This window comes from Nannospalax galili, unplaced genomic scaffold, assembly GCF_000622305.1.
Source record: "Nannospalax galili isolate Female #2095 unplaced genomic scaffold, S.galili_v1.0 scaffold1252, whole genome shotgun sequence".
Classification (NCBI taxonomy): domain Eukaryota; kingdom Metazoa; phylum Chordata; class Mammalia; order Rodentia; family Spalacidae; genus Nannospalax; species Nannospalax galili.
In genome coordinates, this window is record NW_008330482.1 from 359,560 (window position 1) to 383,897 (window position 24,338).

At 42.8% G+C, this 24,338-nt stretch overlaps 1 protein-coding gene across 1 annotated transcript in view; it reads right to left on the bottom strand.

The window, feature by feature from the left end:
• Window positions 1-8,812: 8,812 nt before the first annotated feature.
• Tmem272 (transmembrane protein 272) overlaps window positions 8,813-24,338 on the bottom strand; it is a 40,991-nt gene continuing 25,465 nt past the window's right edge. The window contains exons 3-4 of the mRNA XM_029570544.1: window positions 20,897-20,979; window positions 8,813-9,178 (exon numbers count right to left, since the gene is read on the bottom strand). Of these exons, the coding sequence (XP_029426404.1) occupies window positions 8,813-9,178; window positions 20,897-20,979 (449 nt within the window). The remainder of the gene's footprint in view (window positions 9,179-20,896; window positions 20,980-24,338) is intronic.

A 24,338-nucleotide genomic window follows, 5' to 3' on the forward strand; every position in this document is an offset into this window, starting at 1 on the left:
CCACTTAAGGGGTACTCAAATTGCCTCACCCTGCATCCCTGTTCAGCATGGAAGAAGCCAGAGTGGCCTGCACCCTGATTCCCTATTGGCAATTTGGGTAACCTTTTCAGATGATGGTGTGATAAGAACAGGAGGTAGGAATTGGCTAGGCAGTTAGGGTAAAAAGACCCCAAAGAAATGTAGCCAGTTTCTTGGCTAAAAGTCAAAATGTCCTTGGGCCCTGCTAGCAACATACTCTGTTCCAAGGCCAAAAATGCCGAATTTGGGAGCTTGTATCTAACACTTAAGAGATTTTAGGATTACCTCTTCATAGGGGGGACTGTTGGAGGCAAGGAAGTGGGCATAGGTTTGATCAAAACACCTTATATGCATGTATGAAATTCTCAATAAATTATTTATTTTTTTTAAAAAAAAGACCTTTTCAAAAGAAGTGTAAGAAAATGGGTGTGGTGATGTACACCTTTAGTTCCCAACTCAGGAGACAGGCAGATCTCTGAGATCAAAGCCAGATTGGTCTATACAGCAAGTTAACAGGCCATCTGGGACTAAGCTGATGCTGGTGTGATGTGTTGGGGACAGGCAAGACACTATCTCAAAAAGACTTTTTAAAAAAAGTTATGAATATTGGTCTGTCAGGGACTGGAGAGATGGCTCAGTGGGTAAAGCACTTGCCAGGCAAGGACAAGGACCAGCACCAAATAAATGCTGGGGGTGTGGGGTGGGTGTGGAAGCCTGCCTGCCATCCCAGCACTCCAGTGATAGAGACAAGCTGGCCAGGTAGACAAGGTGAATCAGCCAGCTTTTTGTTCAGAGAGAGACCATGCCTCGATGTAATGTATAAGGTGGAGAGTGAGCAAGAAAAATACTGAGCATGAACTTTCAGACTTTACATGCACAGGCACACCCATGCACCACATATATGTGAACACACACACATGCAAACATACGCACACACACACACACACACACAGGGAGAAAATATTGATCTTTCAGAGGCAGGTGGATAGAAGGTCAATCCAAGGAAGCAGAAAAAGCAGTTTATAGAATAATCTGAACAGTCTGATGGAACTTATGTAAAATGTGGACAAGAAAATTAACACTGGGTGCCTTCTGGAGGATTTGCACCTGGGGTATGCAGTGAGAGTTTCACTTCACGTTCTCTGGCACTGTTTGAATTTCTAGTCATAGCCTGTATCAGTTTCATAACAAAGTTTAAAAGTCGTCATTTTAAGAAAATAAGGACTATAAAAGAGACTGTTCTAGTGACATGCCTACAGCTGCACAGATCTTGGAAAAGGTCTGAGTAGATGTAGCTTCAGAACAGTTAGGCATGGAGGGTGTGTTCACAGGAGAAACCAGAATGAACTGAGGGAAGGAGTCAGTCTTTCCCGTCACTCATTCTCTTGCTGAGTGGGAACCTATGAGTGGGGGCCGGGAAGAGAGTGCTGAACCTAATGCAGCTCCACTTGGGCCTGGAGTCAACCCAAAGTCTCCAGAATGGATCCTTTACACCCTGAGGGGTGGGGAAGTGGGAGCAAATGAGCAGATAAAAGGGATCCCAGGACCTGGGCTGCACCTCTGTAACTTGGGAGCTGAATTGAAACTGGCTCCCATATAAACACATTCGTAAGCTATAAGTAAGAACTTTACAACTGCCACCAGTGAAAAGGCCTGGCAGCCCCCGGGTCCCCAGGGTGCTGCCAGCAAAGGGAGGGCAAGTGTGCTCGCCTGGTAGCCGTGGGGAAGACAGGTGCCTTGTTTTACTTAACGGACAAGGTGTGTCTTATCACTGATTGGAACTCCCTTCTACTTTAGGAAAAGTCAAATTCCAAACTAAGAAAACCAGAGAATAATGGAAAATAAAGGCTGGCTTGGCCTAGGAGGGTATGTGTTAGGCCTAAAGTTCTCTGACATCTTTAAGATTCACCAGAGTGCAAATACCTCACTGTGGGGCCCCATCCCCTCACCAGGAATGTCCCTGGTCCAGAGGGAAAGGCCTGTCAACTGCCTAGGGACCCTATTCATCTGCTGGCTCTCTAGAATCTACTTTCCCGAGTCTGTAAATGATTTGAACAAGCCAATACATGCTCCCATGGGACCAAGGTACACATTCTACTACAAAGCATGACCCTCCTAGCCCTGCTGGTCCCCTATGGCCTTGCATGGTTGGTTAGCTGTGTCCTACCCCAGTTATGAGGACATATGACTAATAAGCTGTTGTTGATCTCAGCTGTCTGGTGTGGGGTCCTGTGTTTAGCCATCTCATACTATTTAGGTCTGGGGGTTCCCTCTCAGTACGTGTCCAAAAAGCTGGGGTCTCCACTGAAACTGAGGCTACACCTTCACCAATGGCTTCATCTTTCCTCTCCAGGTGCAAAGCCTCAGATTCTCTCCATGACCCCTTCAATCCTGGGGTCTTAACTGCACCTGAAGCTGCACTTTCACCTATGGCCTTTCCTGGCCTCTGTGTGCCAAGCCTCAGCTGCTCTCTGTGACCCCTTCACGCTTTCAACACCAGAACAAAGCAGGAGACTCTTACACATCACCAAGTCCTGCTTCCAGCTTGAGATGGAGGCTTGGGTCCCCTCTGTGTGCTGACCCTGAGGAAATACCTCCAGGAAGACTCTACCACAGTGATGCTGGTCTCTTGTTACTCACAGCTGATGTTTCAGCCCCAGCTAACCAGCTTTAATTATCCCAGTAAAGCAAAGACCAGATTCTGGTCTCTTCTTAATTACAGCTGATTCTTCAGCCCCAGCCAACCAGAACCCACAGATTCTCAATGCAAAATCTCACATGAACAGCCCTGATAATCTCCACTTCCCTTTGAAGCTTCATAAGCCAGGCCTCCATTGTTTACAACTCTTTCAGCATAACTGTTCCAAGCTCCACAGCAACAAACTCTGAGCACACAATGGCTTTTCCAGCCCACAGTTCCAAACACTTCCACAGTCCTCCCCAAAACACCAAGGTCAGGTCTGTCACAGCAATATCCCACTCCCTGGTACCAATTTCTGTTCTCGTTTATTTCTCCATTTTTGTGACAAAACACTCTGACCACTACCTACTTGGGGAGGAAAGGGTTTATTTATCTTATGTTGGGGAACCCTGCTGTTAGGGTTGTCTCCTTTCTCAGCAGGAGCTTCCCACCTGACTTACCTGGAAAGTGCCAGGTAAAACATGACCTTTGGCATAGTTACCTGGAGTAAAAACTACCCCCAGGTTTTTTTCTTATGATAATTAGGCATTGCCTGGTAGTTGGATGATAGGGCCACAGGCCAGTCCAATAGAGACAATTCCCCAATTGAGGCTCCCTCAACCCAGGTGTGTCAAGTTGACACTAAAGCTATCCAGCACAGTAGGGTAACTAGGAGGTGATCAGAACAGAGGAATGTTTGAGCCATGAGGCTTCTTAGGAGCCTGGTTAGAACATTCTGTGTGTAACAGCTACAGAATTCAGATGTTTTGCTTTCACCTATGAAGCACAGCTTTACTTTCTCACAATGCAGTAAATTTAAACTTTGAAACACCGGCATTGCAACAAAGGACCTCTTCCAGAGGGAAAAACCCAGAAGGTATGCTTGAAAAACACTCTCCTCCTGCTTCACTTCTGCTTCCAGTGGCAGAATGTTGTCTCCCAAGAGATCCAAAATAGAGTGACGGCTATCAAATTAGGCTAATCTGAGAAGTGAACTATTGAAAATTCAAGCAATCTAAGAGATTGGTTTTCTTTTTAGTTTACTTATAGAAAGATAAATTATCACTAAAGTCCCTAAGAAGGGTTTCCTCTTTCAAGCATCTCCATTGACGAGTCTTTCTCCACTTTTATTAGTTACCTTTCTTGTGACTGACGAAAAGCAACTTAAAGAAAGAAGAGTTTATTTGAGTTTGGGGTGATACTTCCACTGTCCAGAGGGAAAGGCCTGTCAACTAGCTAGGGCCTGTCAACTTGCCTGGGAAGGCCTGGTGGCAGGAGCCTGAGGCAGGTGGTCCCCTTGAGTCTGCAGTAAGAAAGCAGAGAATACACTGGCGGTAGGGCAGGGCTATAAAACCTTAATGCCTGCCCTCAGTGACCCACGTCCCCAGTAAGGTCCCACTGCAAAATGGTTTCCAAAACAGCGCCATAGTCTCCAGGGACTGTTCGAACACAGGAAACTGTACAGAACATTACATATTAAAGTACACTGTACCTGAAGCTTAGATTTATGAAGCATAGTTTGCTTAGACAGACCCTGCTGGTCGTTAGTGTCCATGCACACATGGTTTCCCCAGGAATCCACAAGAAAACAAGAACAAGCGAAGCAGTTTAAGGACTGCAAGATTTTCTTTTCCAGAGTTTTCAAGGGGGTCCCTAGGGAACAAACTGTCCAGTTTATTTCATTGACAATTTGAAAAACGCCACAAAGAAATGAAGCATATGATCAGTCAGACAAAAATGAAAGTTGACCACTTTGCTTCTTCTCATCCTAGAACAGAGGGCAACAGCACAAAGCAGTGCAGTTATCATCACTGTGATGGCCTGCCTCAGGCCAGTCCATCTCCTGAGTGGCCTGAGCATACAGCTGCTTCTCTGGCTGGCTAAAAGCAGAACCTCTGGGGCTGTGATTCTGCATTTGAATCAAGCCCTTGTGTAGTCTCATTGTTGCTAAGGTTTGAGAACCATTAGTGTGGCTGACTCCAATGAAATGGTTCTGTTGTTATGGTTTCAACTGTAGATCCAGGCAAAATTTAGTCTTTGGAAAGATGTCCAATGTAGCAAATAAAATGAAATTTCAGGATGTGGTTCCTCTTTGTTGCCGGCTCTTATCACACAGGACCAATTGCTTATCCTCCCATAGGTTTGTGTTTTTGAATCTCACAGCATTTGAATGTTCAAGAATCTGTTTTTCTTAGAATACCTTTGTCCTGTCACATTCCCATTGTGAAGGAATGGAGGACTCTTTGGGTCTGTCTTGAGTAGACACTCTTCGTATTGCAGGTATAGGCTGCCCATTTACTATCAGTGCTGAATGTCTCCTTCAGACCTCACCAGCAATTACGCCATGAGCCTCTTAGACTCCCCTATCAATATCTACCCCTTCCTGCAGCTCTCCAACCACACCAGGAGGGCACTTAAAGGAAAGGCAGTCTGCATGTCAGCTCTGGATTAAGTAAGACCTTCAAAGAGACATAGTTGTAGACCATTTGCCTAGGCTCCAGAACTGCTTTATTGAAATATGTCTCATTATCACCACCTCACCATTCACTGAGGGAGGCTCTGCTCAGTGACCACAGCCTGCTAGTGAGTTTGTGTAGCTTGCTGAAGATATTACCTGAGTTACTCAGGGCCCCCTTGAGCTACTGACAAGGGAATGTTCTTTTTCAGAGCTAGCCTGTGTTTCTCTAGAGGGGGAGTATATTTAACTCCATAATCCTATGTGGCTTCAGTGGCAGGGAAAGTCAAAGCCAAAGATTTAAGTAGGTTTTATCAATTATTTACGACCTGTGACAGCTCATCTTCATGGAGGGAGGCGAGAGTATACCCCCTGAGAATGAGCTCACTTCTTTCAGCATCCCTCTGGGGTGAGAGGCAAGTGTGCTGGTGTAGACAAACAAAAGGATTTCTAACCACTGTAACACTTTCTATGGTTGTTTTTAGTGATATATTTTCCTCATACTTTTTTCTTTAATTATATGTAATGAAGTATTTAAACTCCAAGTTTGATATAAAACAAGATTTAGGGAAAGGAAGTAAGAACAGCAAGAACTCCTGCCAAGCCATTTCTGGGAAAGGGACTATTTTGTCATATTTAAAGGCATGTTTGATAATCATCTCACTGCAACATCCGAGGGGTATCCAGCCTGTCTGCGTCTCCAGCATTTGAGAACAGTTGCTGATGTGCCCCAAGCCCTGGCCGTATCTGGCATCTGTGAACAGGCATCTCAATAGCTGTGTCTTTCCCAGAGGCTCCTTTTCTCTTTGCCAGTGTATGGGCAACAGCAACCTTACAAGCCTTCAGATGGGAGAGCGTGGGGTGCATGGAGTGTGCTGGGCTCAGGTCTTTGATGCCTGCACATTTGGAAGTCAGCTATGGGCTCTCCTCAGGGTAGGGGATTCAAGAGTACGTCTTTGTTGTGGTTTAAATCTAAAAATGTTTCCAGAGGCCCTTGTTAAAGGCTAGACTACCAGGTGGAGACTCTACTTCATCAACACACTGATGGATTCATAGCTGAATAGACTATTAGGAGGCAGAGCCTGCTTGGAGGAATTAGGTCATTAGGGTGTGTCTTTGAAGGGTATATTTTGTCCTCATCTCACCCTCTTTCTTTTTGCTTCCTGGCTGTTATGAGGTGAACAGCTCTGCTCCATTTCTGTCTGCACCAATGTGATCTGCCTCACTGCAGCCCACAGGCACAGAGCCAAGTAATCATGGACTATGAGTCAAAGGAAATCTCTCCTTAGGTTTTACTCAGGCATATTTTCACAGGGAGAGACGACACAGAGTCCTCCACTTCCACAGATGCTCTAGGCATACTTCTGTGTAAGTCACTAAGCAGTTATCTCACTGAGCAGTGTTTTAGTTTTGCTGTAAGGTAAGGATAACACTTGGTAACACATTACCCATGGTAGACTGCACAGACAATGCTGTCAATCATACTCTAGGTAGGTGTGGTTCTTGTACCTCAGGACTCCTTCTTTCTAAGTCCAAATGTAGCCTCACAGCTGTGACTGGAGTGAGCAAGAAAACAAATAAGTACCGAGCCAACTTCCTCCCCTCTGTATAGGCTGGGCTTGGTTTATTAAGTGGGACTGAACACTGAAGTCCCAGCTTAGTGCCAGGGATGTGAAGCAAAGTTCTGACTGCTATGAAGCCGCACTGGGCATAGAGATGGGTTCTGTCAGTTTCCAGCTTTGTTCATTGTGTCCAAACATTGGGTAAGTATCTGGGAGTGGCTGCTGTGTCCTTGTGGTGGTTAGAGGTGGGCAGGAGAGGGGACCCAGGGAACACCTGCTTGCCCTAGCATCTGAACCCACGCTCTGTCTCCAGCCCCCAACATAGAGAGGGTGATATAGGACACAATGAGGATGGAATTGGGCATCACAGACAAGGGGCACTTGGAAAGCTGCAGACATGCATGGTTTTCTTCCATGGCTTAAGAGAAAAAGAACTGCCCAGAAGACCAGGCAGAAGGAGGGATGTTCCCTTTTAACCCAGCAGAAAGGAGGAAGGAAAGGGGAAGAAAAGAAGGAAGAAAGGAAAGAAGGAAGGAAGGGAGGGAGGGAAGGACAGAGGAAGGAGGAAGGAATGAAGGAGGGAGGAAAGAAAGAAGAAAAGGATGGAGGAAGAAGCGAGGAAGGCCCTAAAGTGACAGGGCTTCCCTCAGGACTCCTCACCCACAGGAGTGACAGCTGATGCAGCATGGCAGCTCCCTAGAGTTTCCTGTCAAAAGCATAGTAACAAGAAGGCATGCTGCCATGGCCGCTGGTGTCATCCTAGACTTCCAGATAGCTTGGCTTCCCAGAGCTTCCAAAGCTGCATGTGTTGTTAGGTAGCAGAGCTCAGAAACCAAAACACCTGCACTTCATGCAATCTGGGTGAAAGCATATATGAGTGGTCTATGCCATGGATCCCTCTACAAACCACAGAGATGTGCACAGATAAGCAGAGAGGAAATGGTGTGGAGGCCAAGGACAGAGTGCATAGAAACAGCCCACAGAGCCCTCTGAAAGGACAGTGTTCTCTGCAACAGGTCAGGAGGCCAGCCTGGGCTCCTCAGTGGAATCCACTTCTTTGACTGAAAGATGTCACAACTGTCTTTAGGATGTCCCCAGCTATCAGATCAAAGTCTTCTTATTTGGGGCTAGACGACTCTTCTTACCTTTCCCAAAGGCAGCTGAAGTTAATAAAGAACATCTGTATTCACTGGGTTCCCCCCCCCCCATTTATGTGACAAATATGTGTGAGAACTTAGAAGGAAGGTTTATTTTGGCTCCTGGTTTCAGAGGTTTGGGACTATGGTCAGTTTGCTACAGTGTTGTGGCCTGAGGGAGGAAGACCATAATGGCAGCAAGAGCATATGGGAGAACCAGGTGAGGGGGTACATATGCACAGTCTCAGCACTGGAGAGACTGGGGCAGGAGGGCTGTAAGTTCCAGACTACACTGGACTGTATAGCGGGAAGGAAAGAAGGAAGGAAACAAGGGAGGGAGGGATGGAAGGAGGGAGGGAGGGAGGACGGGAGAGAGGGAAAGGGAAGGGAAAGGAAGGGAAGGGGAAAAGGAAGGAGCCAGAGACAAGTTCCGTCTTTCCAAGGCACACTCCCAGTGACCCACTTACCCCACCTAGACTTCACAACTCCCATAGTTCCACTGCCTGCCAGTGTTCTGTTCTGATTTTCAGTCTATCAGTGAATTAATCTATCCATGAAGCCAGGGCCCTCGTTCAATCACTTTCCCAAGGCCCCACCTCAGAGCACTCTTTAACAACAGAAGTCATTGAAGTCTTCCACGGCTTCTTGGTGCCTGTGGCAGAAGGACCTCCGAAGTAGTGGCAGTCATTGCAACAAGCCTGCTCCATGATAGTTCGTGGAACTGTGATTGGAAATGGTCTTCTATTCTTTGCCTCTCTTAGTTTCAAAATAAAATATTGTTGAGAACTCTTACAAGTAGAAAACGCCCCATCCAAGTGTTTTACCCATGTGTGTGTGCAGGCAAGGGTTTCCCAAGTCTTGTTTGGTGGTTTCTAAAATGCCTGCAGGGAAAGTTCTGTCAACTCACCAGTACGTTCCTCTTCCCAAACTGTGAGTGAGCATAAGTGTGTGGAAGGGGTGGCTAGCAGTCTTCAGTGGCAGCTAGTCTCCACCTAGAACACACATAGACACAACCACTGCACAGAATGAGTGAGGCCAGCACAGTGTGACTGAGCACCAGCACCCCAACAGCAAAGAGGTACAGGGTTTTGTCACAGTAAGCCTGAGGCTGCTGGAAAGGGGGGATAAAATCAGGCAGGTACACAGAGAAGACCCAGTAATTTCCCAGAATGAACCAGAGGAAGAGGAAGAGGCTGAGGATGAGGTGAATGTAGTATTTGTGTGCATTCTGCCTCCAGGGGTATTCATCATCGTCATCATCATCGATCACCACAGCCTTGGACAGAAGCCGCCTCATCCTGGTGGAGTCGTAGAGCAGGAGAGACACCTGGAATGTGTCACAGAGTAGGGTTCACAGGGCAGAGCAGCAAAGTAGACAGCAGAAGAGGTGGGGGAGGGAGGGAGAGAAAAGGAGGGAGGAAGAGAGAATGAATTTCATATTTTGAAGAAGCAGAAATGACAACAATAAAATTGGAAGTCCATGATCAGCTTTGCCCTAGAGGCGATTTCCTATCAGATGTGGGAATTGGTTAGGATAAGGGTTAGCTGACCTAAACTTACCCCTGTAGTGAGATTTGAACCAACTTTGTCTTCTATTGTCCAAGCACATTTGCACTCCAGTGCTGGATAAAGTACTTAATATAAACTGTCATGATTAAGTTTCCCTCAGTGAGAGGTATTAAGTTTATACACAGTAGGCTCCAAACTGAATTCTCATCAGGCCTCAAAGTCAACAGCATTTCTTTTTCTGAGTGGGAGAATTTGTGGGTGACTTTGATTTTCTTCTTGGTGTTTATCTGTGTTCTTTTATTTTTTTTATAATGGAGAGCTTATGAAAAAATAACAAAGTCAAAGTAAAGTAGTCTAACAGTGGCATGTGTGACTGACGGTATTTAAAGCTTATACTAATATGTAAGCTCTGTGCTAGGATCTTGATTTCCTAGATGAGGAAATCAAAGCTCAGAGAAGTTGAGGCACTCCAGTGAGTCCACAGTGAGTCAGAGAGATGAGCATCAATCCACCCTCCTGACCACTATCCATACCACTCTACCTGGTACTTAAATCAGAGTAGCTCTCTCCTAAGCCAGGAAGGCAATCCTGTGGTCTACCTGTGCAGGTTTTCCAGGACTAAGACCCACAGCCTGGCTGGAAGGCAGCATGTTTTCATAGAAAAAGTAGTGTGAGGCCCGGAGGAGTCAGAGGTCCAGAGCCGATCTTTCTAGGAAGGGCTGCCTGGTTCCTTTCTCCTCTACCAACCTTTTGAGTGTGAGTTAGCCAGAGTTGATCTTTTGGTTTTTATATTGAAAGAATCCTTCCTAATTTATGTACCTGCCTTAAAGGGATGTTGTAAGGACTGAATGAGTTCCAAAGAGGACACAGAAGCAGGTGCTGCTGGTGGGAGTGACTGACACCAAGAAGGCAAAGTGGGATAAGGCAGAATGTCTGTTAGAAAATGGCCAGAACTTCCTTTGAAACTTATTTCAGCATGGCCCTCAGTAACAGATGCATTTCACAACACAATCCAGAAACTGGGTGATTGTGAGTCTTGATTTATTTATTTGAATTTTTAATTTTTGAGAAAGTGTCTCCCTGTAGCCCCAGCTGGCCTGGAACTCACTATGTAGACCAGGCTGGCCTCAATCTCAGAGATCTACCTGCCTCTGCCTCCTGAGTGCTGGGATTTTTATTTATTTTTAAAACTTAAAGATCTCCCCGCCCCTCTTTCTCTCCTGTATGCTGTGTGTGTGTGTGTGTGTGTGTGTCTCCCCATCCACAAAAGCCAGAAGAAGGTGTTGGAATTCCTGGAGCTGGAGTTACAAGTGACTGGAGGATGTCCATGTGCGTGCTGAGAACCAAGCTCAGATCCTCTGCAAGAACAGTAAGTGCTCTTAACCACTGAGCCATCTCTCTAGCCCCTGCATGTCTGCTTTATGATGTTTTCCTGGCAAGATGATCACCAGAGTCCCAATACCCTCAAGTTTGCCCCAGTCTGTATTATAAATTATATGATCAACTTACTCCAGCACATCCCTGTACCTGCATATTACATGATGCATAATTTATTAGACACTTTAATAGCTTCTGTTTTATTATATTTTTAATATTTATTTTTATTTTTTATGTGTATGAGCATATTGCCTGAATGTATGAAAGTGCACCCATGTTGTGCAATGCCTGCAGAGGTCAGAAGAGGGCATTGGATTCCCCTGGAACTGTAGTTACAGATGGTTGTTAGCTGCCATGTGGATGCTGGGAATCCAACCCGGGTACTCTGCAAGAGCAGCCAGTGCTCTCAACTGCTAAGCCATGTCTCCAGCCCCCATTTCATTTTATTTTTAAGCCATACCACAACCTATTAAATTCAGTTCATGATCTTCTAATGGGTCTTGGTCTTCAGTTCTTTCTGGTTACTCTGGAAAATGTCCCTTCAGGATTTTCTTCAATAGAACGCACTACTGTGATGCTATACTATGCATTTTACAAGGGATACTGGGGCTAGAGATGCAGTTTTCTGAGGGGGTTAGATATAAAGCATTACTATCCCAAGTGAACTTCCACCTCTGAGGACTGTGTAAACTTGCTTGCTGCTGTGCTAATAGTTATGGACTCACTGTGTATTACCTTACTGTGATGAGCACAAGAATTTAATTAGACTTCTAACAGTTTTAGATTTCCAGGGGAAAAAAAAAACAATTCTGTTTATTGGGGCCCTAGCTTATTCATTAAAATAAATTACCTTTGGGTTTTGGGCTGGCTTTCATAAAGGAAAAGTTGGCTGTTATTAAGAGGAACAGACCCCATAGACAGTAACATCTCTAAAGGAAAGTTCAACTTAGCAAAATCACGATGAGGAGAGGCAATTACTGCTGAAAACTTTGCCCCTGTTTTGATCATCTCCATGGTGCCCAAACCCCTAGAGCCTCCTCATAGCGCTGTGGGGCCATGGGGGATACATAGCCCAGCTGAGCTCAGAGTATTGGGGTTTCCTTGGAGCTAGACTGTTCCAGGCGGCTCCCAGTAGAATGTTGTCATAGGGATGATCATGTATATTTGTACATTCCAGAACCCTGCCCACCACACTGCTGTCAGGAGATGAGCACATTTTATACAAAAGTGACCCTGGAAATAACAGCTCCAGTGATTTGCCCCAAGTTAGACAGTTCCCACCCTGGCATCAAGCTTGTGCCTACTGGTTGCATATGAGAACACATTTTTTTTTTTTTTTTTTTTTTTGTGTGTGTGTGTGTGTGTGTGTGTGTGTGTGTATGTGCAATGCTGGGGTTGAACAGAGGGTCTTGCGCATATTAAGAAAACACCTCTGAGTTACATGCATAGCACAAAGACACATTTTTTTTGTGTGTGTGTGTGTGTGTGTGTGTGTGTTCATGCATGCATGTGTTTGTGCATGCTCACACATGAAGGCCAGAGATAAATATCTGGTGTTTCCTCAATCATTCTTCACCTTATTTTTTTATTTATTATTTTATTTTATATGTATGCGTGTATTGCCTTGAATGCAAGCAAGTGCACTCATGTCATGCAATGCCCATGGAGGACAGAAAAGGCTGTTAGATCCCTGGAACTGGAATTACAGACAGTTGTTAGCTGCCACATGGGTGCTGGGATATGAACCTGGGTCTTCTGCAAGAACAGTCAGTGTTCTTAACTGCTGCGCCATTTCTCCAGCCTTCCCTCACCTTATTTTTAAAAGCTTTTTTTATTGTTTGAGAATTTTATATATGCACACAATGTATTTTGATCAACTATACCCCCTAATTTGGATCAACTAATTTCCTCCTCTCCAGTTCCTGGCCTATCTCCCTCCCACTTTCTCTTCCAAATTTCATGTGTTCTTTTTAAACCCATGGAGTCCACTTAGCACTGCCATATGTGTGTAGGACCATCTACTGGAGCATGGGCAGCCTCTCAGGTGCTATATCCCTAAAGAACACTGAGTTTTCTCCTCCAGCAGCCATCAGTTGCCAATAGTTTCTCAGCTAGGAATGGGACTTCATGAGCCCCTTTCCTATCCATGATGGGGTTTTGACTGGCTTGATCTTGTGCATGTCTTGTGCATGCTGCCACAGCTACTGTGAGTTCATGTATGCAACCTCCCTGTCATGTCTGGCAAATACCATTTTGCTGCAGACATCCACTACTTCTGGCTCTTATAATATTTCTTGCCCTTCTTCTTGGATGATTCCTGAGTCTTGGGGGATGGGGTATGATATAAGTTTCCTATTGAGAGCTGAGCACTCCAGTCTCTTATTCTCTGCATGTTGACTAGTTGTGGGTCTCTGTATTAATCACAATCTACTGCAATAAAGTTTCTCCGATGAGGGTTGAGAGGTGCACTGATCTGTGGGTATAATGAGAACTTACAGGACAGTTTATTACTATATCCATTTAGCAGAATATAGTACTGGGTTTTCCCCTAGAGTTAGTCTTCCATGGGTTTTAGACCAGTTAACAGTCTGTGTGGAGGGCTTTAAGTCCAATCAGAAAGCAGCTGGTTACTCCCTTAACATCTATGCCACTATTGCATCAGTGGGCATATCTTGCCAAGCCAGTCATTATTGTAGCTCACAGAGTTTACAGCTGGGTAAGACTGTTGATTTTTCTTCTCTGGTAGTATACATAGCACCTTCCAGCACTATGAATGCTAGCCAGTAGCAATGAAGCTTCCAGGTAATTAATAACTTGACTTCTGTGGGTCCTATGACTCAAGTGTTTTCTGTCTTTAGCAATAGGGTCTTACCATCAAGATCCAGAGGGTAACCAAGAGCAATGGTAATAGCATATAATGTTTGGGGGTGTCTATGAGAACCTATTGACCAACAACTTAAAAGAGGTATCTCATATGTGGCATTGTTTTTTTTTTTTAATAGTCTACAGTGTCTGAGAGAAGCATTGTTCCCCCATTGTAGGGTAACCCCATTTAAACTCCATGTACACATATATGGAATCTTCTACAGTAGTAGGTTTCCATGTGGCATTTTCAAAGAACTTCAATCAAGTATTTGTGTAGTAGGATATAGAATTTTTGGGGGGAATATGTGTAGGAGTGCTATAGCTGGTTATATGGTAAATTTATTTCTAGCTTTTTAAGGAACCTCCACATTTATTTCCACAGTGGCTGCACCATTTTGAATTCACACTAGCAGCTTTCCCCTTTTCAACATCCACACCAGCATTTGTTGTTTTGATCTTAGCTGTTCTGACTGGGATAAGATGAAATCCCAAAGTAATTTTAATTTGTATTTCCCTGATAGCTAATGATGTTGAATATTTTTAAAATGATGTCTCAGCACATTTATGTTTCTTCTTTTGAGAACTTTCTATTTAGTTCTATGCCCCAATTTTTAATTGGGTTGTTTTCTTGGTGTTTGGGTTAGTTTTTATGAGTTCTTTGTATATTATAGGCAAATATCTTCATTACTAGGGTCCTATTCATAAAGCTCTTTCCTGTATCTGTAACTTCAAATATACTTCTTACTTTCTCCTCTAACAGAAGCGTGTATTCAGGGTGTCAGGTCTTACGTTGAGATCCTTGATTCATTTGGAGCTGAGTTTTGTGGAGGCGAGAGATAAGGATCTATTTTCAGTTTCTACATGTAGCTCTCCAGTTTGACCAGTACCACTTTTTGAAGATGCTGTTTTTTCTCCAATGTTTATTTTTGGCTCCTTTGTCAAAAACAAGGTGGGTTTGGGGCTGAACAGATGGTTCAGCAGTTAGGAGCATTATCTGTTAACAACTGACTGAAATTTCAGTTCCAGAGGATCAGGTGCCCACTTCTGGCCTCATGTGGGCATTGCATACACATGGTGCACTTGCAAACATGCAAAACACTTACACATAAAATAAAAATAAACTTTAAATGTTTTAAGGGACTGGAGTGATGGTTCAGCAGTAAAGAGCACTGGCTGCTCTTCCAGAGGTCTGGGGTTCAGTTCCCAGCACCCACATGGTGGATAACAACATTCTTAACTCCAGTTCCAGGGGATGTGATACCTTCTTCTGGATTCCATGGGCACTGCATGACATTGGTGCACTTACATACATGAGGCAAAATATTCATAAGCATAAAATAAAAATAAATAATTTTAAATGTTTTAAAAATCAGGTAGCTATGGAACTGTAGGCTTATATGTCCTATTGATCTATGTGTCTGTTTTTATGCCAGTACCATGGTGTTCTTACTACTATGGCTCTGTAGTAAAACTTCAGGTCAGGTATAGTGATACCTTCAGTGCTGTTTTTATTGTTGAGGTTTGTTTTGGCAATCCTGAGTCTTTCATGCTTCTATATGAAATTTAAAAATAGTTTTTCAATTTCTGTGAAGAATTGTGATGGGGATTGCATTGAATCAGTAGATTGCTTTTGGTAGGATGGTCATTTTCATAATATTAATCCTACCAATTCATGAGCATGGGCAGTCTTTCCATCAATTTCTTCAATTTCTTTCTTTAGTGCCTTAAAGTTTTCACTGTATGTCTCTCACTTCCTTAGATTTATTACAAGATATTTTAGGATTTTTTTGTTTCTTTATTTTGAGGGTATTTGATTTCTTTCTCAGTATGTTTATCATTGATACATAGGAAGACTACTGGTTTTTGTGTGTTAATTTTATATCCGGCTTTGCTTAATGTGCTTATCAGCTGTAGGAGTTTTCTAGTGGAGTTTTTAGGGTCTTTTGTATATAGAATGATACCATCTGCAAATATGGATACTTTGACTTCTTCTTTTCTTATTTGCATCCCTGTTGTTGCCTCTTGTCTTACTGCTCTAGCTAAGATTTCAAGTACTATGTTGAACAGAGTGGAGAAGGTGGACATCTTTGCCTTGTTCCTGATTTTAGTGGAAATTCTTCAAGTTGTTCTCTATCATGATATTGGCTGTGAGCTTGTCTTATATTGCTTTTATTTTGTTGAGATATGTCACCTGTATCACTAGATTCTCCATGATTTTTATCATGTAGGGGTGTTGGATTTTGTTAAACGTTTTTTCTTGCATCTAATGAGAACGTTATGTAGTTTCTGTTCTTGAGTCTATTTATGTGGTGGATTACGTTTATTGACTTACGTATGTTGAACCATCCTTGCATTTCTTGGATGAAGCTAACTTGATCCTGGTGGATCTTTTTGATGTATTCTTGCATTCTACTTGCAAATATCTTATTGAGCATTTTTATGAGTATGTTCAACAGGGAAACTGATCTATTTTTTGTTGTCTTTTTTTGTTTTTTGCTTCATAAAAAGAATTTGGAAATGTTCCTTCTTTTTCTATTTTATGGACTAATTTGAAGAGTATTGGTGTTCATTCTTCTTGAAAGGTATGCTAGGTATGTTTTTCAATGAATCCATGTGGGCTTTTGTTGTTGCTGTTGTGAGATTGGTTCTATCTCATTGGTTGTTATGGGTCTGTTTAAATTATTTACTTCATCTTTATTTAACTTTGGTAGGACATATACACCTAGAAATTCATCCATTTCTTTTAGATTTCCCAGTTTAGTGGGATATAAAATTTTAAAGTAGTCCCTCATGATTTTCTGAATTTTCTCTGTGTCTCTTATACTTTCTTCCTTTTCATCTATAATTTTATTAATTTAAGTTTTCTCTCATTTTGTTAACTTGGCTAAAGGTTTTTAAGAATGAATTCTTTGTTTCATTGATTCTTTGTATTGACTTTTTTTGTTGTTTCTATTTTATTAATTTTGCCTCTGATTTTGATTTTCTCTTCCTATCTACTGATTTTTGGATGCTGTTGTTCTTGATTTTTTTCCAAAGCCCTCAGGTGCATCAAGTTATTAATTTGAGATCTATCAAATTATTTTTAAAAGTTTGTGTGTGTGTGTGTGTGTGTGTCTGTCTGTCTGTATGTCTGTATGTATGTATGTGAGGATGCATATGATTGCAGGCCAGAGGCATCAGATTCCCCCAGAGCTGGAGTTACAGATAGTTGTAAGCAACCCAATATGAGTGCTTGGATTTGAACTTGCTTGCATTGTATGCATTCTTAAGTGCTCAGCCATCTCTCTAGCCCAGAACTCTCAATTCTTCTTTTTTGTTTTTTGCTTTTGTTTTTGTTTTTGACAGGGTCTTCCTTGTCCCAGCCTGCCTGGAAGTCATGATGTGGACCAGGGAGGCCTCTATCTTGCAGAGATCTGCCTGCCTTTGCCTCCTGAGGTCTGGGATTAAAGGCATACACATTTTTAAAAAATGTAAACTCTTAGTGCTATATGCTTTCCTATTAAGACTGCCTTCATTGTGTCTCATAGGTTTGGGGATGTGGTATTTTCAGTTTCATTCAATTCTAGGTACTTTAAAAGTTCTTGATTCCTTTCTTGACACAATTGTCATTCAGAAGTGTGTTGCTTAGTTTTTTATGAGTATGTGTACTTTCCCCTGTTTCTATTATTGCTATCTATATCCTGTTGTGATCAGATAGAATGCAGTATGTTGTTTCAAGTTTCTTATATTTGTTGAGACTTGCTTTGTGTCCCAATATGTGGTCAGTTTCGAAGAAAGCTCCATGGCCTACTAAGAATGTGTATTCTTTAGTGTTTGGGTGAAATGTTCTGTAGATGTCTGTTAGCCCATTTAATTTATGATGTCATTTAACTTCAGAGTTTCTCCTAGTTTTTTTTCCAGATGACCTTTGTATTGATGAGGGTGGGGTACTGAAGTCACCCACTATTACTGTGTTGGGGTCAGTCTATGATTTTAGATCAACAGTATTTCTTTTATGAAATTGGGTGTACTTGTGTTTGGTATGTATATATGCTTAGAATTTAATAGTGCTCCTCCTAATCTCTGACTAGTTTTGTCAGATATTAAACAGCTATGCCTGCTTGTTTGATAATTCCATTTGCTTGAAAAACCTTTTTCATCCTTTTACCCTGAGGTGGTATCTATTGTTGGTAGTGAGGTGTTTCCTGGAGGCAGCAAACGGATGGATCCTGTTTTTGAATCCAATCTGTATGTCTTTATTGAGGGATTGAGACAATTAATATTGAGAGTTACTATTGAATGATGGTTATTAATCCTTGTCATTTTGTGGTATTTTCTTAGCCTCTATTGATAAACTATTCCAGAATCATTATTCCTTGTGACCTCTTGGGTGTGTTTATCCCCGTCATTATTCCTTGTGACCTCTTGGGTGTGTTTATCCCTGTCAGACTGAAATATTTCTTCTAGTGTCCTCTGTAGAACTGGCTTAGTGGACATAAATTTCTTTAATCTGTTTTATCACAGAAGTTTTATTTCTATAATATTAATAGATAATTTTGCTGGGTATAATAGTCTGGATTGACAATTATGATCTTTTAGAACTTGAAATACATTCTTCCATGACACCTGGCTTTAAAAGCTTCCGTTGGATAATCCAGTGTTCATCTGCCTTTATAAATGACTTTTTCTCTTGATTTTAATGCCTTTCTTTATTCTGCATTTTAAATTATAATATGTTGTGGGGAATTTCTTTTCTGGTGCTGTCTATTTGGTGCTCTGTAGGCCTCTCGTACCTGGATGGCCATCTCTTTCTCTAGGTTTGGGAAATTTTCTTCTATGTTTTTATTGAAGATATTCACTATACCTTTGTTATGGTATCTTTCTCCTTCTATGTCCATAATCCAAAGTTAGGTCTTTTTGTGATGTCTCAGAGCACTCCCACATTTTCTTTGTATATTTTAAAAATTGACTCTTGACCTTTTCTGAATGATCCAATTCCTCTGCCTTGTCTTCAAGCTCTGGGTCTCTGTTTTCTGCATGTGCCATTTTATTGTTGAGACTTTCTACTAAGGTTTTTGTCTGGCTTATTGAGTTTTTAATTTCCAGCATCATTTCACCTTGTGATTTCTTCAGCAATTCTATCTCTTCATTGAATTCTATTTTCATATCTATGATTGACTTCCTTATTTTATTCATCTTTGTTTTTGTTCTCTTGGGATGTGTTCATGTCTTCTTTGAGTTGTTTGTTTATATTTATAACCAGTCTTTGAGGTAGTTTTCACTGGAGTTCACTATTATAGGATTAGTAATTTTGGGGGAAACGTGTTGTCTTGGATTTTCATGTTTTTTTTTTGTTTGTTTGTTTGCTGGGACTTGTATATTTGGAGGTAGTTGTTTGAGTGGGAGCTAGGCCTAGGGATGAAGGTTTGGAGACTTCTGGAATTGCAGACCATGGACCCCTTATCAGTTAGCAACAGGGGCTGGGAAGACAAACTTTGGGCCAAGTGGTCAGGACCTGGGAACCTGTCCTTCTGTGCTGGGGCCTGAAGCTGGATGGAAGGGGCCAGCTTGGGCAGAATGGTTGTATTCTGGGGATCTCTGACCTATTGACATGGGGAGCTGGGCAGAGGGCAGAAGTTTAGGCCTTCACCTTATTTTTTTTAGTTTTAAAAAGATTTATTTTATTTTTATTTATGGGTATGTGTGTGTATCTGTATGCAAGTGTCTGTGGAAGTCAGAAGAAGGTGTTGGAGCCACTGGAGCTAGAGATACATGGGATTGTGAGCTGTGTGCTGGGAACCAAACTCCTGTCTTCTAGAAGAGAAGCAAGTGCTCTCAACTGCTGATCCATCTCTCCAGCCCCAGCCTTCACCCTATTTTTTTGGGACAAGGTCCTTAACTACACCTAGAGCTCACTGATTTGCGAAGTGGCTGGCCAGAGAGTCCCAGGGGTCCTTATTTCTGCACTGCCTCAGCACTGGGATTATAGGCACACATCACCACTAGGCTTTTACATGGATAAGAGGGATTGAACTCAGCCCTCAGTTTACACAGCAAGCATTTGACTGGCTGAGCTAAGAACACAGTTTTCAAAGACATCTTTAATGACCCAGATCAACAGCATGACTAATACCATTGGCCAGTATCTTTTAAAGTACCCCAAAAATCAGAGGCAGTTGGCAAAGAAATCACAGCTGGGTCAAGTAGAATTTTATACATGGTGCTCTTCATTCTCTTTTCTTGAGTTACTGCTTTACTTTTCTGAATATACTTTGGAAAAGTGGATGGTGTGTGTTCTAGCTTTGCTTTAGGAGGAAGCTATGAGGAGGGTTTGGATGGTTGGGAAGTCATTGATAAATACAAGTTGACCTAACAGACTTTTGGCAGGTGTTGTGGTTTGAATGAGCAATGTCCCCTGTAGGCTCTGGTATTTGAATGCTTGGTCCCCAGGTGGTGGCACTGTTTGGGGAGGTTATGAAACCTTTAGGAAGTATGACTCTGCTGGAGAAATTGTCACTGGGGGTGGGCTTTGAGAGTCTGTAGCCTTGCTCCATTTCTAGTTTACTCTTTCTGCTCTGTGCACTCAGATTAAAGAAGTGAGTGTTCAGCTTCCTGCTCTTGCCGTCATGCCTGCCACCTGCGGCCATGGCTCTCCACCATGATGGACTCTCCCTCTGGAACGGTAAGCCCAAATAAACTCTTCCTTCCATAAGTTGCTTTTGGTTGTGGTGTTTTATTACAGCAACAGAAAAGTCACTAATAGAGCAGGTATATCCTGTCGGTTAGGGATTTTGGAAACCTAACTGCATGTTGTGCGTGCCCCTTGCTTTTCCTGTTAAATATATGTGATTACAATCCATGAGCAGGTCAGTTTCCTGTATTGACACAAGCTTGAGAATCACAGAAAGCACTCCTTCTCCTGGTTATTAGCATTTAATGATCGATGAATGACTATAGTCAGTTAATTCTATGTAATCAACTGATAAGAAACAGCTATAGTATAGTAAACGCAGAAATGCACATCATTACAGATGTGAAATCATTACAGATGTGAGATCAAGGCCAGCCTGACCTACATAGCAAGTTCCAGGATAACTGGGGCTACAGGGTACCCTGTCTCAGAGAGGACCAGGCCTGAGCAAGTGTTTTTCATCTGGCCAACTCTGTGTCGTGGAGGCTAACCCTGTCACTTTGGTAACTACCCTTGGGTGTGAGCTATTCTTGAGTCCCTGTGGGCAGTAAATAATGAGTGCATTCCATTGTACCTGAAAGTTGAACTTCTACAAGAACTACAAACAGACAGACTATACTTTACCTTTAAGGTTCCAATGATCCCGCCCACTAGCAGATAGGAAGGAATTAGGGGCTGTATGGGGCAGTCCTCCAGAAACTTCATTCCTAAGTAGCAAGCAGAAGAGAATGGAGGGCAACACATTCAAAAGCACAAAGTCTGGTCATGAAAATGAGTAAAAAAGGTGCAAAAGTCAGCATTAATCACACAGCACATAACTGGATTTAATGCCCTGTTGCTGGGCTCTGCTCAGCCTCCCTGCCACCTGCTCCTTAGGATGCTATGGAGGCTGGCCTGCTGTTCTGGTGGAATGTTGCTGATACACCATCAGTCAGGGCAGGAACAAGTGTCTCTGCACATTGTACTTGCTGTTAAATAACAATGGATATCCTTACAAAAGTCAGTATATGACACTTCATGTGCTCAAGGATCCATTTTACAAAAATCTCTGTAACTAGTCAATTTCCCGGATATGTTAAAATAAGATCCCGTTTCTAGGTAGCATTCCCAAAATGCAACCACTGTATAAAATGAGTCTCTTGTTCTTTCTTACACTGCTTCTAGGAGCTAGGCGGCTGGGAGGAGCCAACAGGGAACCCTGCCACCTGCACAGCCAGCCCTCCGCTGTTAGTCATGGCCGCTGTTTATCACCACTGACCATTTTGCTCACTGAATCCCTGAAGCTGGCACGTGTATCCTGACACACTGTAAGCAACCAGGTATGGATTTTTCCACATCAACAGGCCCAGACCCCACCTTCTTAATGGTAATTTCTCCCCAGAGCAATGCTTTCTCTTCCATTCTCGGGTCCTTGTTTTCTAGGAGTTACTAAACCAGTGATATGATGCATCTATTTAAAGCAGAGGAAAGAAATGCCTATATCTCTCAGTGACAAATGTGGTTCAAGTGATCAGCCTGCAGAAAAGTACTGACACAGTTGTGCTTCACAGAAAGACTGTGAATATGTGATCCGCATAGCACCCCCCCCATGGGTGCACAGAGCTGTGTGACTAGTTCTGACCAATGGACTGTGGGACACATGAGGCCATTTAGAAACTGGTGCCTGGTCCATTATTTCCTTCCCCAGAAAATTTGGGTTGAGACAGCCCCTCTCAGGGTTGAGGCAGCTTGGAATGCTAATTATCACTTTGCCTGGAGGAACCCCGTGGCACAAGAGATGGAGGAACCTCCTGATCCACAATGGAGCCTACAAATGAGAAGCAAACCTTTATCAGGTTAAGCCACTGAGGCTAATTTGTTCCTGCAGCATAGTCAAATTACCCTGACATTTGTTAGTAGGGTCAGAGAAAGGGAATTCTTACTGTAAAACTAGTCTTCTGTTTAAGAGACATGTGAAGTTTTCATTTCGACATGTAGCAGATAGCTACAAACCCAGGGCTCAAATACACATGGGGTCTAATCACCAGCATCCAGAGAGATGCGACTTCCTAGTTATCCCTGACATTCATCTGGACCCATTATTAAGCCGCAGTTCGTTCCAAGTCTCAACACAAAGACCTTTAGTACCTGATGCCAAATTTGTCGGGTATGAACTGCCAGTCCATCCAAAGCCCAGCTGTGAATGAACATTGAGTAATCACTTAAATATCTGCTCATTCCTAATGAATCAAAACAGCTGCTGCTCACAGGAGAGCCAATCCTTGCACAGATGGCTTAGGAAGGTCCTGATACACTTTGTGAAAGCTGTCTTCCCCCTGCGCTCTTCACACACAGCTTGGCTCCAGCCCAAACTCTAGATCTGCTTTGTTTGATCTGCAACATCACTATTGTCCTTAGCTTTTACCACTTTCCCTAATGAGGACAATGACACCCAACATTATGGTGCTTTGGTGGGCTTTTTTGTTTATTTTCTTTTCTTTTTAACTTTTTTTAGTGTGATATGAGTTGAGTTTTAAAATGCCACCTTAGCCATTTTAAGTGTAGAATTTGGTGGCATTAATGTCGTTCATCACCTTGTGTCACCATTGCCACTATTGGCTTCCAAAACGTTTTTGCTACTCAAACAGAAGCTCCCCTTTATGAAGCAGATGCAGTGATTTTAAATTTATTTTATTTTATTTATTATTTTTATTTAATGTGTATGCATATATTGCCTGCATGTAAGTAAGTGCACCCCTGTCGTGCAATGCCAGCGGAGGACAGATGAGGCCATCGGATCCCCTGGAACTAGACTTACAGACAGTTGTTAGCTGCTTTAACTGTTGAGCCATCTCTCTAGCCCCAGCAGATGCAGTGGTTTTAATGTAATATCCACAGGAACTGGCCACATGAGGTTTCCTCATGAAGCAGCCTTGCTCAATGAACTGTTCCAGTAAAATCAGCATGGCAGATAGCTAACCACAGCCCAAAAGTTTCTATTACTCCATAGATTTTGCATTGATCTCTCTCTCTCTCTCTCTCTCTCTCTCTCTCTCTCTCTCTCTGCTTTTGGTCTTTTTGAGACAGGGTCTCCCCCCACCGTACCAGCTGGGCTAGAACTCACCAGGTAGACCAGGCTGGCCTCGTACTCACAGAGATTCATCTGCCTCTGCCTCCCAAGGGCTAGGATTAAAGGTGTGAGCTACCACACCCCAGCCTGCATTGAACACTCTCTTAAAGTTGCTCCTGATTTTCCCAAGTGGGATAACCCTAAGTCATATTAAGTCTCCTTGAAAAGACAGAGCCAGAGCCAGAAATTAGTGTTAAATTTTGGCCTGACGATAGCAACGACAGAGGTGGAACTGTGGAAGTGGCCCAAATGTTTGCCAGTACACAACATGGGCACAGATTGTACTGTTTTTTTTTTTTTAATTTCTGAACAATTAAAAATTTTTATTTTGGGGGCTGGAGAGATGTCTCAGAGGTTAAGAATACTGGTTGTTCTTGCAGAAGACCCAGGTTTGAATCCCAGCACCCACATGGCAGCTAACAACTGTCCATCAGGGGATCCGATAGCCTCTTCTGACCTCCGTGGGCATTGCACAACACGGGTGCACTTATCTACATTGTAGGCAATACACGCATACACATAAAATAAAAATAAATAAAATTAAATAAATTTTGAATTTTGTTTTCTTTATTCCTATCAGGCTGTCACCTTTCAGATCTAAATGTACTGCTTTTTTTTTTTCAGTGCTGGGAATTGACCTTAGAGCATCATATATGTTAAGCCACTGAGCTATATTCCAAGCACTTGAACTGTTGCATCTTAAAGGTGAAAAATCACAAAGCATAAGAGCAACCATTTTAAAGAGGATGGTTTCATGGAATTTAGTATGTTCATGATGCACAACTGGTACTGCTATGTAGTCCCCAAACTTCCTCACCCAAAAGGAAACCCTGTACCCACTGAGCAATTAAGAGTGCTGGGATTATTTGGCTGGGATTTTTCTATTCCCTTTTAAATTTCTCCCCAGTACACTATGAGTATAGAACATAGAGCACTGGTGTGCTAGGGCTCTAAGTA